The sequence below is a fragment of the Serinus canaria genome, chromosome 4 (assembly GCF_022539315.1).
Source record: "Serinus canaria isolate serCan28SL12 chromosome 4, serCan2020, whole genome shotgun sequence".
Classification (NCBI taxonomy): Eukaryota; Metazoa; Chordata; class Aves; order Passeriformes; family Fringillidae; genus Serinus; species Serinus canaria.
Genome location: NC_066317.1, coordinates 44,743,935 through 44,759,008, shown reverse-complemented (window position 1 = coordinate 44,759,008; position 15,074 = coordinate 44,743,935). Strand labels below are relative to the sequence as shown.

General features: G+C 37.3%; 1 protein-coding gene across 1 annotated transcript in view; it reads right to left on the bottom strand.

The window, feature by feature from the left end:
- Positions 1-6,302: 6,302 nt before the first annotated feature.
- The window catches only part of CHIC2 (cysteine rich hydrophobic domain 2), a 31,072-nt gene continuing 22,300 nt past the window's right edge, over positions 6,303-15,074 (bottom strand). The window contains exon 6 of the mRNA XM_009100486.4: positions 6,303-13,457. Coding sequence (XP_009098734.1) covers positions 13,407-13,457 — 51 coding nt within the window. The 3' untranslated portion in view covers positions 6,303-13,406. The remainder of the gene's footprint in view (positions 13,458-15,074) is intronic.

The following is a 15,074-nucleotide window of genomic DNA, read 5'->3' as shown; positions in this document are numbered from 1 at the left end:
TGTTTGCCTCTCTTGTTTAACTACTTGCACATTCTTTGAAATAAGGTCCATCTCTAGCACACATATTTGTACAGCACAAAGAGAAACAAGTTTACTTTTCTAATTCAAACTTTTAAGCTCTAATATATAAACGAGAACATCTATTTGCTATGTAAATTAAAGCACTGCTCACTCTGTACACACATTTCAAGGAAAGACAATCTTTGTCACAGACTTGCTTACATCAACTTTAAATTGTTTTTATATGTCTGGCTTCAATTTTTTTGAGATCTTTTGAACATCTGTCCTTAGCCCGTGGTCTGGCATGGCATTCTGTATATTTGTTCATTATTCCCTGGGGAGGAATTTACATGAAAATTCTGTTGGTCTAATTATATGCCTCAGCTAGAAAAACAATTCATCTGTCCACAGCAAATTTCACCTTTATGAAACAGATGATGATTTTGCCAGAAACTTTCTGGACATTGTAACAGCTGAAGGTTTTACAGCCCACATTTGTAATATGGGTCATAAACTGAATTGAAGTGGGAAAAAAAAAAACTCTTAGATCATTACAGTGCTTCTGAAAACAACCCTTCATCTTCAGGAAAAAAAAATCACAGTTTAATGGGGGAAGATATTTGCAGCAGCTTATTAGGGGTAAAATGCAGCCTCCCCTGCTACTTGTATCTCCTGGAGTCAGGGAATTCAGGTTCTGAATGAGGAAAAGCTCAACAAAGATCTGAAAACAGCACATTGTGGGTCTCAGTCTCCTAGGTACACGTGGGACTGAATACTGGAAGAGTTTCAGGGTAACAGGTTGCAGAAAGAAGAATAAATGGGGTGCGAGTTCTTCCTATAACTTAAAAATCACGAGTGGGAAAGTGCATTCACAAAATGGGAATGGTAAAGATCTTTCCAATTTTCCATCCCATAGGATGAAGATGGATACACCAAAACAGAGATGAACATAGACTGTGTATTGTGTGTACACTTCTCCCCCACTTTTCTCTGTAACCATGTCACTTCTTCCCCCCCACCATGATTTTAATTCACATAACTCTCCCCTTTTCACTTCTAAAGTCTTTCTTTTCTGGTCTTTCAAATTTATTCTTTTTCTTTCAGTGCTCCGTGCTCATAATTTTCTAATTTTCACTAAACTTTACTTTTCCATCTCCTCCTAAATGCCACACTCCCAAAACTTTCATATTCTCCTTTTCTAGTCTGCTATTGCTTTACAGTCTATTTAAACACTGTTTATATCCTCCTGCTGGGGATTCCATTGCCTTTTTAAGGCTTCCACTATATATTTTCATTTTCCAATCAGCCATATCAACCCATCAGTCCTATTGCTTAATTTACCAAGCACCCTTCTTCCCAGTTTGAATCATAACCTGAAGTCCATTTCTCAAACTAATTTCCCTTTTGGATACCAGTGCTATACATCTGCATTAACCTTTTCACTTTCTGTGGCTTAGATCCCTCTGGGTTCATCTATTTACTGCCCAATAAGCTCCTCTTCTAATGTGTACATTCTCTGAGCTCCTCAGTATGTATTTCATTATCCTTATCTTTTTCCTACATGGACTGCTCTTTTTTTTTCCTCCCAATTTAGCTTAAATATTCTCCCCTTTTAGTACCCATTATAGTGGCATCAGAGAGCCTAATGACAAGCACAAAAGAGAGAGCACCTCTGCTTGCCAGCCTGGGCTCCTCCTGCCATGTTACTTCCTCATAGCTTGTGGACTTCCTATGGAAATTGTATTTCCCTAGCGATCCATCAGTGGGATTCACAGAGCCATGGGCAGAGGAGGGCAGTGCCTCTTGCACTGCCCACCCAATGTTCTTCAGCTGTGAGCTTTCACTCCTGATGGGTTGCACCAGAAGAGGAAGAGTTATCCTCATCCCCATCCTCACAGCACAGCTGGCTCTGTCCTCTTCTCTTCCTCGGGGAAGATTCATCGACTGCCATAGCACAACCCTTGGCACAAAGCAAGGCAGGACCACATCAAAGACCTCACCAGTGTGTCCTACGAGTTAGCATGAGTGTCTGCCTGTGCTGGGGAAGGGCTAAGAGCTAGAATAGCAAGGGTATTTCAGGTCAGGCCTGAGGCGAATTAGCAGACAAGTTGTGAAGCTTACACAACATGTGGCCACATTATGTGTGGCTCCAGTCAGCGCTAATAGCCTGTCATTGAGCTCCACGTTTAAACAATTTGAGCAAACAGCAAACAGAGAATGGGAGGAGGAAAAAAGACCTTCGAGGAATAAGCAAGATCAGGCTACTTAGTACACTTGACAAGCAAATATTGCAGCGGTGAGGACAACGGAGTGTCTATCAGGTAGTTAGAGACACGACCCAGTTCCTACCATGCAAAAGTAACATAATACAAAACCAAAAATATACAATTTGTCCAATTTTAAAATTCACTTGGCCAGCAGTTTTTTAAGCTACACTGGAAACCAGTTATTGGTTTAGGCTGTATCTGATCATGTGCATTATAAGAGAGAAAAAAATAAAACATACATGGTTTTGGTTTAGTAGCAAGGAAAGCAAAAAAGGGGGGAACTGAAGGAAAAAAAACCAACAGTCTTAGTAACAACAAAGAGTAAAGTTCAACCCCATCCATAAAAATAACATTGGTATTAGTGTTGGGAAGTAAATATAAAACATTTTATAACAGAATTTAGAAACCATACTGCACTGTTTAATATGAAAATAATAGCCTTTCGAGGCAGTACTGGTAGAGTATTTATTTCATCCAGTGCAGAATTGGCTAAGAAACCATCCACTCTACCATGGGAATGCTTAGCTCAGTATCTGGTAGGTTGCCAGCCATTTAAAATGTTTTTGTGTTGGTTTAATGATTGTTCCCATGAGCACTGATGGTAAGGGTTGACATTAATTAAAATACTAAGTCATCAGAGCTTGCATTGTGGGGAGAGAAAGAATGGGCTGGATCCAATTGTCTTCAAGTTTTCCTCAGCCTTTCACATTTTTCTCTTAGCTCTATCATACGTGCCAAATATCCTTTTAGCTGAGGTGTAACAATGTAAACAGACTGTCTCCATAAATATAATCTTTTTAAGTTTTTCACATAGTTCAATTTAACTGATTAGAGGACAGTCATTAAAATCAGCTAATCATGTAATGTGGCTGTGTTCTGAATGCTAAACAAAATGCCTAAATGAAAGAGGATTTTAAAACAATGTCTGCTTCTCAATTTGTTTCTACTGTATATTCAATGGCACACAATGCAGTACGAATTCTGGGCCTTATCCTCATTAACCTCAAAACTCATTATCTCATATAAAAACAGGTCCTTTCCATAGAGTAAGTTGCAAAAGCTATGAAAAAAACAAACTAGAGATGCATTTTCACACACACTCTGGAAACATAATTAAGTATTTAACCTAGAACTGTGAAATTAAACCAGAATGGCCTAAAATCCTGTGTAAGACTCACTGATAAAATGATTTTTGCATCATTCAGATAGAATAGTTATCCTTATTTATTTCTCTCATTTTATTAAACAATTACTCAAGATCCAGATCTTCAAAGGCACACAAACAGGAAGAAGTCACTTAATGCCTAGAGTCTGCAAAAGGTCCCCTCAAAAATGAGTAAAGAGGCTGAATTCTTCTACTCCCATCCATTCAGTAAGCCTCTGTTCTCATCCTCCTGGCAGGGGCTTAACACTGCAGAGAGCAAAAGTGCAAGACAAAGTTTATTCTACATATAACATGATCAATACACTAAGAATAATGACTTCTGGCTTGACCAATGTGAAGAAGCAAGCTGAGCCTTCATAAATGCAATGGGACATTTTCACAGTAAGCAATATATATCATAAAGGAGACTGCTGGTTCTGACACAAAAGATAGAGCAAACCTTTCTATACATAAATCACTTTTGCTCCTCTGGATCGGAAGCCATGTAAATCTGCAAACCTGGGTCACCTCTATCTTGGTGAAGACCAAAGTCTAAATGAGGTGTGTGATACCAGTTACCATGCCAGCTCATCCACCAGCACACGGGGCTCACACTGCCTCCCATCTCACCAGGGGGCTGCATAAGAGAAATCCTCATCTCTGAATATGTGCAACCACCATTGTGTTTTGCACATATAAACACTGCTCCTTTACCTTGTTTGTGGACAGACACAGACCTTCTCTGCTGTCCTGGCATCAAGCAGGGGGAAGGGGTTTTAGACCACCAGATTTCTCTGATGGCAAACCCTGGAATATGGGAATGCTTTTTGGCTTGGTGTAAATGTTGTCTGAACACTCTTCTCATAAAAATAAACTATCTGGACTTTGAGTCATTCAGGAGCTTATCTATGTAATGCAGAAGAGACAGAGCAGGCAATGGAGGTCCTCATCCTTGTACATGAGGGCAGGAGACCTCACGTCCTTCTGAGGCTTCAGTGGAGACTTCTATGGCCATGAGATTAAAAGGCTTTGGGTAGTTTAAAGTTAATATTTTTATTTTAAACTCTTGGGACTAGTTTGAGGGATTTTTGGAGGGTTTTTTTCTGTTGGAGTTGCTTTTTCAGGGTGGCTGTGTTTTTCTGTTTTTTTCCTTTTAAAGGACAGGCAGGCTCTCAGGCATGAGGCAGTGCCAAGAGAGCGCCACCAGCCCCTCGCCAAGGGCGCCACAAAGCCAGAGGGCCCGAGTGCAGACTCCCAGCTCAGCCTGCCCGTGGCGGTGCATCGATCAAGCAGGGCTGCCTCTCTGTGCCCCATCCGAGAGCCGCGGGGAGCTGGGGTCCCGCGCACAGGGTCCGGCCCGGAGGGCACGGGGAAGACGGGCAGTGAGGACATCGCTGCGGAGGCCGAGGCCGCGCTCCTGCAGCTCCCCGGAGCTCGCTGTCCCGCCGGTGCCCCGCGCCCCGGGGAGCCGGGAGGGCCGGCCGTGCCCGCGGCGGCGGGCGGTCGGAAGCAGCAGCGGCAGCCCCGGGTAATCCGCGGGGCCGGGGCGCGGCGAGTGGGTGGTCCGGGCGGCCGGAGGCGCGGGCTGTCCCCCTGCCCCGGCGCCGGGCCCGGCCCGCTCCCACTCCCGCAGCTGGGCCGGAGGCGGCCCGCAGACCGCTCTCGGCACATTTCTTCATTTCTCACTTGAGTGCCCTTCTTTAGTTCCCTTTCAACTGCCCACTTTATATCGGCTTCATTACACCACCGCTCCATTTGTGATGTAAATCGGGAAACTCAGGGAAGTTTTTCTTTTGGCCTTGTCTACGGAAGAATACCGAGAGGTATTCAAAACGTATTAACACAAATCAATGGCACCAATAAAAGCAAAATCTCCTTAGCAACATAATCTTGATTGCAAAAGGAGAACTGAGAGCATTTAGCAGAACAGTGGCCCACATGGAATACGCATTTGTCTAGAAGAATGCAGCACAAAGCCTAAAAGAGAGATGCTGAAAAAATCCAAAATTAACTCACACTGAACAGTTACTCTTTTTTTCAAAAGTACACAATTGGCTACATTAAATCTATCGTGCGCTTTTCTGCTCAGCAACATTGTATCTACCGCTTTGCAAACCCACATTACAACACCCGGAATGCTTCACAGCGCCGGGCATGAGCACCCCTCCCCACCCGCACGTTGGGACATGGGCATGTCTGACACACCTCTCCTACATGCTAGAGATATTATACACACGCACTTCATAAAGAGACTGTCAAGACTTCCATACTGGAGTAACCAACGAGCATAAAGCGTTTCATGCAAGGAAAAGCTGCCGGCTGGTGAGAACCAAGGCCATCCTCAGCATGGCAGAGAGCAGACTTAGTATTTGTTCACAAGGTTCAGGTTAACCAGCATTTCATATTGAATGGTCTAAAAAACACGTGAATTTCATGGATGGGAATGATCACTTTCTGAATAGGTGGTGTTTGCCTCAACTAGATGGAAACCCTATCTTGTTTGAGAACACACGTGAAAAAAACATAAAAGCTTCAAAAGATACAGCTTCAAAATCACCATTCAACCATAATGATAGTACATTTAATAAATCCTACTATCATTAGGGCTTGAAAAGCTTAAAGAACTCCAAATGTGAACTTAATGAAAAATCAATTTGAAACACTTACAGCAGGCAATGCCTGTAAATTGGTAACTCCCGTTCTAGAGTCACCTAAATTACCCAAATCGTTTTCTCTCCCCTCTCACCCACCCCTCCATTTAGACTAAAAGTATCAACTGGAAGTAAGATGAGACATTGCACAACACAGCAGTTCCTCAAGTTTTTCCTTTTCTTCCTCTCCCTACCACACCCTCCCTCCAACACAGATGAAAAACTGTAAGTCTTAGAAGATAGGTTAAACAATTATTTTATTAGTTTATAATACATACAACTTAATAAATGCTTTAAAAAAAGTTATATTGGAGTCCTTTCCAATTCTGGGTCAGGTCAGAAAAAACCAATGTCAATGTATTAAATATTATTCTATAATTCAACAATAGATTAGCCTCAGTAATTTAGCAGACAGGGTTAAATATTCTTAAATATGCATATATACAACTGTGCAGCCTTAAAAAAGTCTTTTTATTCCTATCTTCTCCTCCCAAAACTGTGCACCCTGTAAACACAGTGCTGGCTTCTAAGCTTTGAGTCTCTCACCTGGACTTAGGATACTTGAAGAGGAATGTTACAATAGTGGAAATCACAGCAAACCTATCTTTCTAAATGCTTTGTGAGAGGCAAGATGCCCAACAGGCAAAATTAACATCAAGTCTCTCTATAAGTAGCAGCTTCTTTAATTTCCAGTTTTAGGTTAAATTATTGCTTACAAGTTTTCTGCTTGAAATGGTTTTCTAACATACTCCAAAATACTGAGTTTTAAGTTTTCCCTCTTGATGGCAACATCTTTTCAGTGACTTATTGACCATTACTGCTTCATACATTTAATAGTTTTTTCCTAAGCACATGCAGTCCAATGCAATTCTCTGCAAATTCTTTTAATGCAACATGAGTTACACATGGTCTAATTTAGCACACAACATTTAGGCACTATTTTGTAGTTTACTATTCTCTTTCAAATTTATGTTTGGAATGAGTTCATATTCTGGTTGCCAGACTCCATCCTTTATGAAATCAAGAATCTGGGTTGCACTTTTCAAATCAGGAACTACTTTCACATTCCCTGTTAACTCACTGAACCAAACTGTTCATTGACAACATTACCCAGTACGTACACTGCATATCCTAACAAGTTAGAAAGCCTATTGCTAGCATAAAAGGATCAGAGATACACACTTGGAGTGGATGAGTTAGATATTTATATCAGCACAATGAAACCAGTTAAAATATACAGCCACAAAAAATATCAGTTACATTGCATCAGGATATGACTTTTTGAAACCTTTCTAAACATAACTTAAAAAATTATTCATAAACCTAAAATACTGTAACAAAAAAAAAAGTCTTCAGCTGACTACCAAGTCTAGTTTTCAACATGAAGCAAAGTAACTTTCATTTATTTAGCTATAAATGAGGAGTACACAACAAGAAAAAAAGCATGTTTCAATAAACATTATAAAAATCTATTTGTTCTCTCAAAGTGAGCATTTGTCAATGGTTCCCTTCTCCATAAAAACTACAATTAACTACAAAAGTCTTACTTACCTGAACATAAATTGTACTAACTGGATCCTACATGTGGGCCTTAGATATACTGTCACATGACAGGAGCTGTCTGGACAGGTCAAGAATTTTCTTTGGAAACAATTAGTCATGCATTACAGGCTCCAGCTTAGGAAAAGACTGTTCTGCACTCAGTGCAGCTCTCATCAGCAATTCCATTTTGGTCTGGCTATTTTAAATGAAGAAATGCTGAGTTTAGAAGGAAGTTTACCTTCTGCATTATTATTCTGCATGATAGCAGAATTGTCTATCAACTAGAGCAAAACCAAAATAAATCAATCACACACCAAAATAAAAAAGTGAACAGAAGTTAATACACAGTCTACATAACAACTGAAATGGACTGCTAGCTTTTGCTTAACTTGCACCATTCAATATCATTTCATTCAGTTCAAAATTATTTTCTACTATACTCACAGAACTCTAAACCTAATCCTCAAATCCAATCTTTTGAGTGTTGCTTCTCCTAATTCCTATGTTTCACCTTTGGCCTCGCTAAATTGTTCCTACTGGTCTGTTGTATTTTGAAGAGCCAAGCATTTATGCACCCTTTATCAAGAAAATAAATCTTAATGAAATATTAATGAGTTAAACAAATCAGAAGACTTTTTTTAAAGGACAACTTCCATGAAACCAGTAAAATGTAGTTTCATAAAAATGGATATTACCCAGGTGTTATGTGTAGGAATACATACATATATCAGCACAAGTGTCAACATATGACCTTTCATGCAAGGAATTGGGGGTTTTAACTTTTCAAACATGGTTTCTAACTCAGCCTACACTGACTGATATATCAGAAAGATGAAAGTACAATAGGTAATGAACTGCAAAGTACTGTTACCAACAAAACAGTCCAAATGGATACCTAATTAAGAATAAATGCATGGTTGTAGCAGTGACTTTTTTTCACTTCTAGAGTACTTCACCCCTTGAAATTATTCTACTTTCTTAAGAAGAATGACACTATTTTCTTAGTACGTCAGTATCCCCTGATTCATCCAGCCTACAGAGAAAACTTTACAAAGAATGAACACAGGAGTTAAGAAGGTAGCACCATTAGAAATAATCACTCAATTGAAGTCAGAAAAAAACCCCTTCATTTATCCTTATCCAACATACTTTGACATTCAGCAGCCTAGTAATACAGGGTAAAAGAAGCTCTCATAACTTTATATTGATAACATTCATAATGGTCATGCATATTACAATCAAGTTTCTAGGGTGAGATTTGCAAAGTAAGCCTTCATGCAGACAGGCATTCAGCTCATTAATTCCAAGTTCGTATTTCCTATTAGTCCCTGAGAAGTTAATATTTCTACCTACAATATGGCTATTAAAGGCATTATAATGATCATACACTTAGCTGTTTGTCATGGAAATGCAACATGGCTAAAGGGAGAAGCACAGAAATTATAGCAAATTAGCAGTGATGAATACAGATTTCTGAAATGCTTTCTCTTCATAAGAAAGGCTGCTGAAGAGCGACATAAATTATTTTAGTCACAGGTACAAAACTAGCCAGCGCCACTTATCTTTAATAATACTATGAGTCCAAGACATTTGAGGCTCTGAGACCTCTCTATTTGAGTATTTCCTTTACACAAAATCATCAGGATTTTGACCTAATGTAGGGTCATCATGATGCTTATTTTAATTACTCAACAGCAGTGCTGGGAGAACTTATAAGAACCACGGATTTTCTTTGCTTAACAAGTCTTTCACCTCTTCAAATTCAAGTGATCTCTTTAAACTGTTCAGAACTGAAATGGGGGTTTTGGTGGACAATTTGCATTATTGCCAGCTGCTCAAACCCCATAAACTAGGGCTCCAAAACAAGAGGACCAACTTAAAATTTAGGCTTTGGGGTGGGGGGTGGAGGGAAGGGAAAAAAGACAAGTTATTTTTCCTTGGCTCCTGGCTTCTAAGCAGGTACAGATTGCATTTTAAAGCTCTTTCCACAATCTTTGGGGCTAAAAAATGAATTGCAGAAAAAAAAAATTAAAACTGACTTTTAAGTAAGCCTCTGTCTGAGAGACAGTGTATTACACTTAAACATCATGGTCTTGAGAATTACAGAAACATATCATTTAACAAATTGATTCAGAGATTATAATTTACATCTAAGTACCGTAAAAAGTTTTTACAAATTATTTTTCTGGGGTTTAAGTATCATGGGAAATTCTGGATTTGCAAAATTGTTTATTAAATTACTCTTACTGACCTATTACAAAAAATTTACTGACTTACTGTATCTCCATAACCATTTTCATTTCTGGTGAAGTTTGTCAATCCCAATATAAACTTCTAGTCACAACTATTTAACAACAGATGAGCTCTTCAGAATTCTTCATGTAAAGTCAGAGAGAAAGTCCTTCTCCCTCAGAACTTATTTCCACCTATGACTAAAAAATTTAAAAGAATTTGTTTCTATTATATTACAGTAAGTAAGAAATCTTTATTCACCAGTTAAAGGCAACTATATCTAAAAGTAATAATTAGCTCTCACAGGGATTCATTGATGCCTTCACCATTAGTTCAGCAGGCTAAAGATGAAACAGGCATAATTTGCTAAATGATTATTATCAACTTGATACCTAACTTAACTGTTCAAGGAAATTTGAAATAGATAAGATTATTAGTAGGAACTGCTGACTTGCAAGAAGCTAAACAAATTAATATAATGTAATAGTTATTTTAGCAAAGAGTAGGCTGTGTCCTGGAAGTCCTACTATAGCTTCTGGTCTGCTCAAACTGTGCAATTTCATTCTTTGCCAAGTGAAAACAAAGGTAATATATGTCTTCTCACTAGCAATCAAAATAAATAGATTTAGTATTTCAGAAGCAACATCAAAAGAAAATCCTGACAACTGCCGCAGGCATTAAACAGTTGATTAAAGCTCCTGCCATCTTCCATTTCCATCACTGTAATTAATGAATTGAAAGGGATTGTAAGAAAATGCTTTGTAACATTCTTACTAGGTGAGTGTACTACTTCTTCAGGAGAGTACTTCTGAGATAAAATTCATCTCCCAATATAGGCATTTTCTCAATTTTCCTGATTATATTTTAAGCCAGAGACATTGTATTAATAAAATATCCAAAATACTTTTTGAGGGAGTAAGTCTGGCCTCCTTAAAAAGGGATTTAGCTTTTTAGTTGCTCAGAGCTCTACTTTGGATCTCTATATTACTTCTTAAAGAGAAAGTCACAGGTACAATATAGAATTGCCTGCTAACCAAGACTATGCTGATGCACCGAGAAGTATACAAGATCTTAAGCATCACTACTGTTGATGTTGAAGTATTACTAATGGGATACTCTGTAAACCTGTAAGCCACACTCTTTTCATTGCTCTGATCTCAGCACACATCATACCTGAAGCAGCTTTACTGTCCATGGGTTTGGGTGCTGCTGGCAAGGTAGCTGTGGATGTGGACAGAACATACTATGGGAAGTTTGATAAGTAAACTAAGGCAAATAGCTGCTATGAACATATCAGAAGTCATATCCTCCACTAGAGGGAAGGATAGGTTTCCACACCAGTGGAAAACTGCATCCATGACACAAATCATCTCTATAGTAAAACGAAATTTTTTATAAAATTTAGGCCAAAGGATCCAATATTCATTTTTTTGAAAACTGACACAAAAGAAATCACTTATATTTCTGGTCATAAGTATTTATCACCAGTTATCACTTCTGTTCAATTCCAACCTCTCCTCTGCACCTCCAACCTCCCCCGTCTCTGCTGCCATCAATGTTAGGTTACTGTTCTCCCGCAGGTTGAAACTAGTCCGAGGTTGTAATTTATACTTCTGGATGAGAGGAGTGCAGCAGACCCAGAATTGTACTAAAGAAGAGGTTGATATTGATTTTTAGAAAATTATAAGCTGTTACTTTGTAGAGAAAGCATGGGTGGCACTCAGAAGACTTGAGGCCAGCACAAAACTGGGATTTGTAAATGAAAAATCATATTCTGTCAAGTCAAAGAAACACCCTTGTAGGCTTGTATGAAAAGCATAGCTGAGCTATTCTCAAAGTGAACAGTAGGAATCCATAGACGAAAGCTGTGCAAAAGATGAATTTTGGAAACAGATACAGAAGGCCTAGAATTAAGAAAACTTAAAACTTTCTAGACCACTCCCACTATGAACAGTTCAGGAATATAATACTCACTAGGGAATATTTTACAGAGAATAAATATTTTGAAGACATAGAAAAATAGTTCACAGCATCAAGGTACCTGTAATACATTACCTTGAAATGAAACTTGTATTTAAAAGATTAAAAAGAGAAGACTATTCTTGTAGTGGTATCAACTTTTCATTCATACAAATATTAAGCAGAGTATATCTGGTTTTTTAATATATTCACATTATTGCTTGCTAACACAACTGTACAAGGAACATGTTCTTAACTTACATCAATTTTGTGTACAGTAATTTTAGACACCTAAGTAAATTTTACAGTTATGAGAGTTGCAAGTAAAAAACCCCAAAAGCTATGTGTGAATGTATGTAAAACTAAAGTATAATCAGAAGAAATTAAATACAACTGGCCTGACCCAAGCATATATCATATATCCAGTTAAAAAAAAGGTCTTATACTTGTGCAGAAAATAAACATTGTAAACCAAAATGAACAAAAGAAAGGGTGCAATAAATAACTGCCTAACACATTTAAACATACACTGTTGCCCAGTGCACCCTGCTTTGATTACTTTAATACATGGCATTTGCATCTGGAACTACACTGTTCAAGAATTCAATAACTTTTTTCCTGCGTATGTGGCCTTAAAATAAACAAAAACAACCATGAAAGGTTTTCTTAGGCAAATAAGTTTTACTAAAACAAGTCCTTCTGCACCCCTGTGTACAAGATCTGGTAAACAGTATGAATAAAGCTGGCACATGGCAATTGACTGAATTAAAACAGCTACATTATAAAATGCAATAACAATATACTTTTGTGATCTTGAGTTCTACTAACCAGATGCATGCAATGCTCTCAGTGATTCTTCTAGTTCGAGTAAAATAATTCCTCTTGGCTGCCTTATTTTTTTTAATTTTTTAAAGCCAAACTTATTCAGAACCAGTTGACAGGACTTCTTCGTGAAAAGCATAGAGATTTCTACTAACAATATCTGGATTCCAAAAATCACAGTTTCAAAAAGAACTTTGTCTCCTTCTTTTGCTGGAAAAGACTAGTCAATACCCCAAAAAGAAATAAAAGTATTTACAATTGACTAGTCACTGACAGAGCTTCCAAATATCTTAGAAGGAACTTCATCAAGTTCAGAGTGACTAAGGAATTTACACAAGGTACAGTCAACCAGTTGTATCATATAAGGATAAAAAAATACCTGTTCACTTGTATATCATTTTCAGCTGTGTATTTATATAATATATATATGTACACACGCGCGCGCACACATATAAAAGACTCCTTTGAAAATCAAGATACATTAATAAACAGAAGTAGCAAAAGTAAAAATAACTTAAGTAGTAATTAACATTTGTATGAAATTACTTTGCAGAGTTTGACCAAATACACTTAGAACATACTCTTATTAAAAAAAAACACAAAAAAACAACTAACCAACAAAAAATGAACCAAAACAAACAAACATGAAAACCCAAAACAAACAAAAACCAAATGAAACCACCACAAGATTCTGTAGAACCAAAGTTATGTCACTACCAGGAGAGCACCAAGCAAGGCACCATTGGAAAGACAACATACTTGAATAAGTCTCTATAAATAAATTGAATGCTAATCCGGTCGAAAAATCGGTGTCTTTGGTAAAAATTCTATAAGGATGACCTGTATAAAAAGAAAACAAATATGTATTAAAGATGGCAGCAATCCTATTATCTATCACAATTATAATTCACATGGGTTTAGGTTTGGTTTTTTTTTTTTTAGTATATCAAGTTGTGATGAAAAACAAAAATCATGGCGTTTGTCTCAGGTAGGAGACCATTAGAAAAGCCATGTATGATAATTGGTTTGGGGTTGAAAACCAATACTCATGGAATAAAATTCAACTGGAAAAGTTTGCCTACTGATATAAAATACATAAACTGAAGTCAGCTAAATATGTTAAAGAATTATTATGCAGTAATTTATTTATTGGGGAAAAATTACAAAAGAGATAAATGCATCCATTAAAAAAATAAACTAACACACCTCCTGAATGTACAATGCATGAAAAGATCATTTTAAATTGCAATTTCACTTACTTCAGAATTGTTGCCACTTAATACAGGATTCTAAATCACGTTTAAAAAACGTGTATCAACTTTTGCAAAGCTCCCATATCTACAAATGTTCAAGTAGTTAACAAGAACTTGACTAACGGCTTTGTGTGATTATTCTTATGGTCTCTATTCAAATTTAAACTGCATTTTTCTCAGCTAAGTACACTATAGGGTCCACTCCAGAACACAATCCAAGTATTTATCCTCTTTAAATAGGAAGTTTGAAGAAAATGATGACTCATGCAGGTTCTTTCTTCGGAGACAGTCATAACACAGCAGCATGATCTGATTTATAAACAAATAAATGCATCTGGTACATAAATAAGGATTTTATTTACTTGTAAGGGAAACTCACCTTTTTAAGAAGTTAAAAATTATTTCTCAATGTTTGTAATTGTAAAGGAGACTGCAACTTAGCTGCTTAGAAAATAAAGATTTCTATCTCTGCAAGCACACGAAACCTCAGAAAATAAAAGTAAGTCTCCAAGCTTATTTCTAAGGCAAGTACTTTTGGAATTACAAATCCTGAAATTAGGTAGACAAGTTTACTTTTTGAGATATTCAGAAGTAACTTATCTTCAGAAGTAATGCAAACTGCTCAAAATCCACTGATCACTGACCCGAGTCAACCACTGGATTCTGTAGAGCTACCAGGGCTTCTGATTTTTAGGCAAGTTTTCAAAAAAGGAGCAAGAAGTAAACTAAAGCCAAAGGTAAAAGACTATCTTGTCTTTCTTAGTTTAATTAATTATTTCTTTAATTTATCATCTACTACAGTGGATTTCAAACCTCAGTTTGGTGAAGTACCAAGTTTTGGGTACAACAGTCTAATTTTAATCATCTATTTAAGGAAAATGATGTTTGTAGGAAATAGTTGAGGATAGGCATCTATTATTAAAAATTAAATCACAATCATGTTAGGGGCAGTTTTTAAAGACACCAGCAAATCAGTTCACTGAAAGCAAGAAAATGTCACACTGAGGTTTTGTAAAAATTTTCTCATGAATAAATCCAAAGATAATACCTGAGATTTCACAAACTGAAAATAAAATCTTTGATCTTTATCCTGTGAAACTATATGCCCATGCATATATTATTATAGTAATCAGGTCAACTGATTTGAAATTATATTTGAGAGAATGAATATTCATCTGTAAATGTTGCTGGGCCATAGTATTTA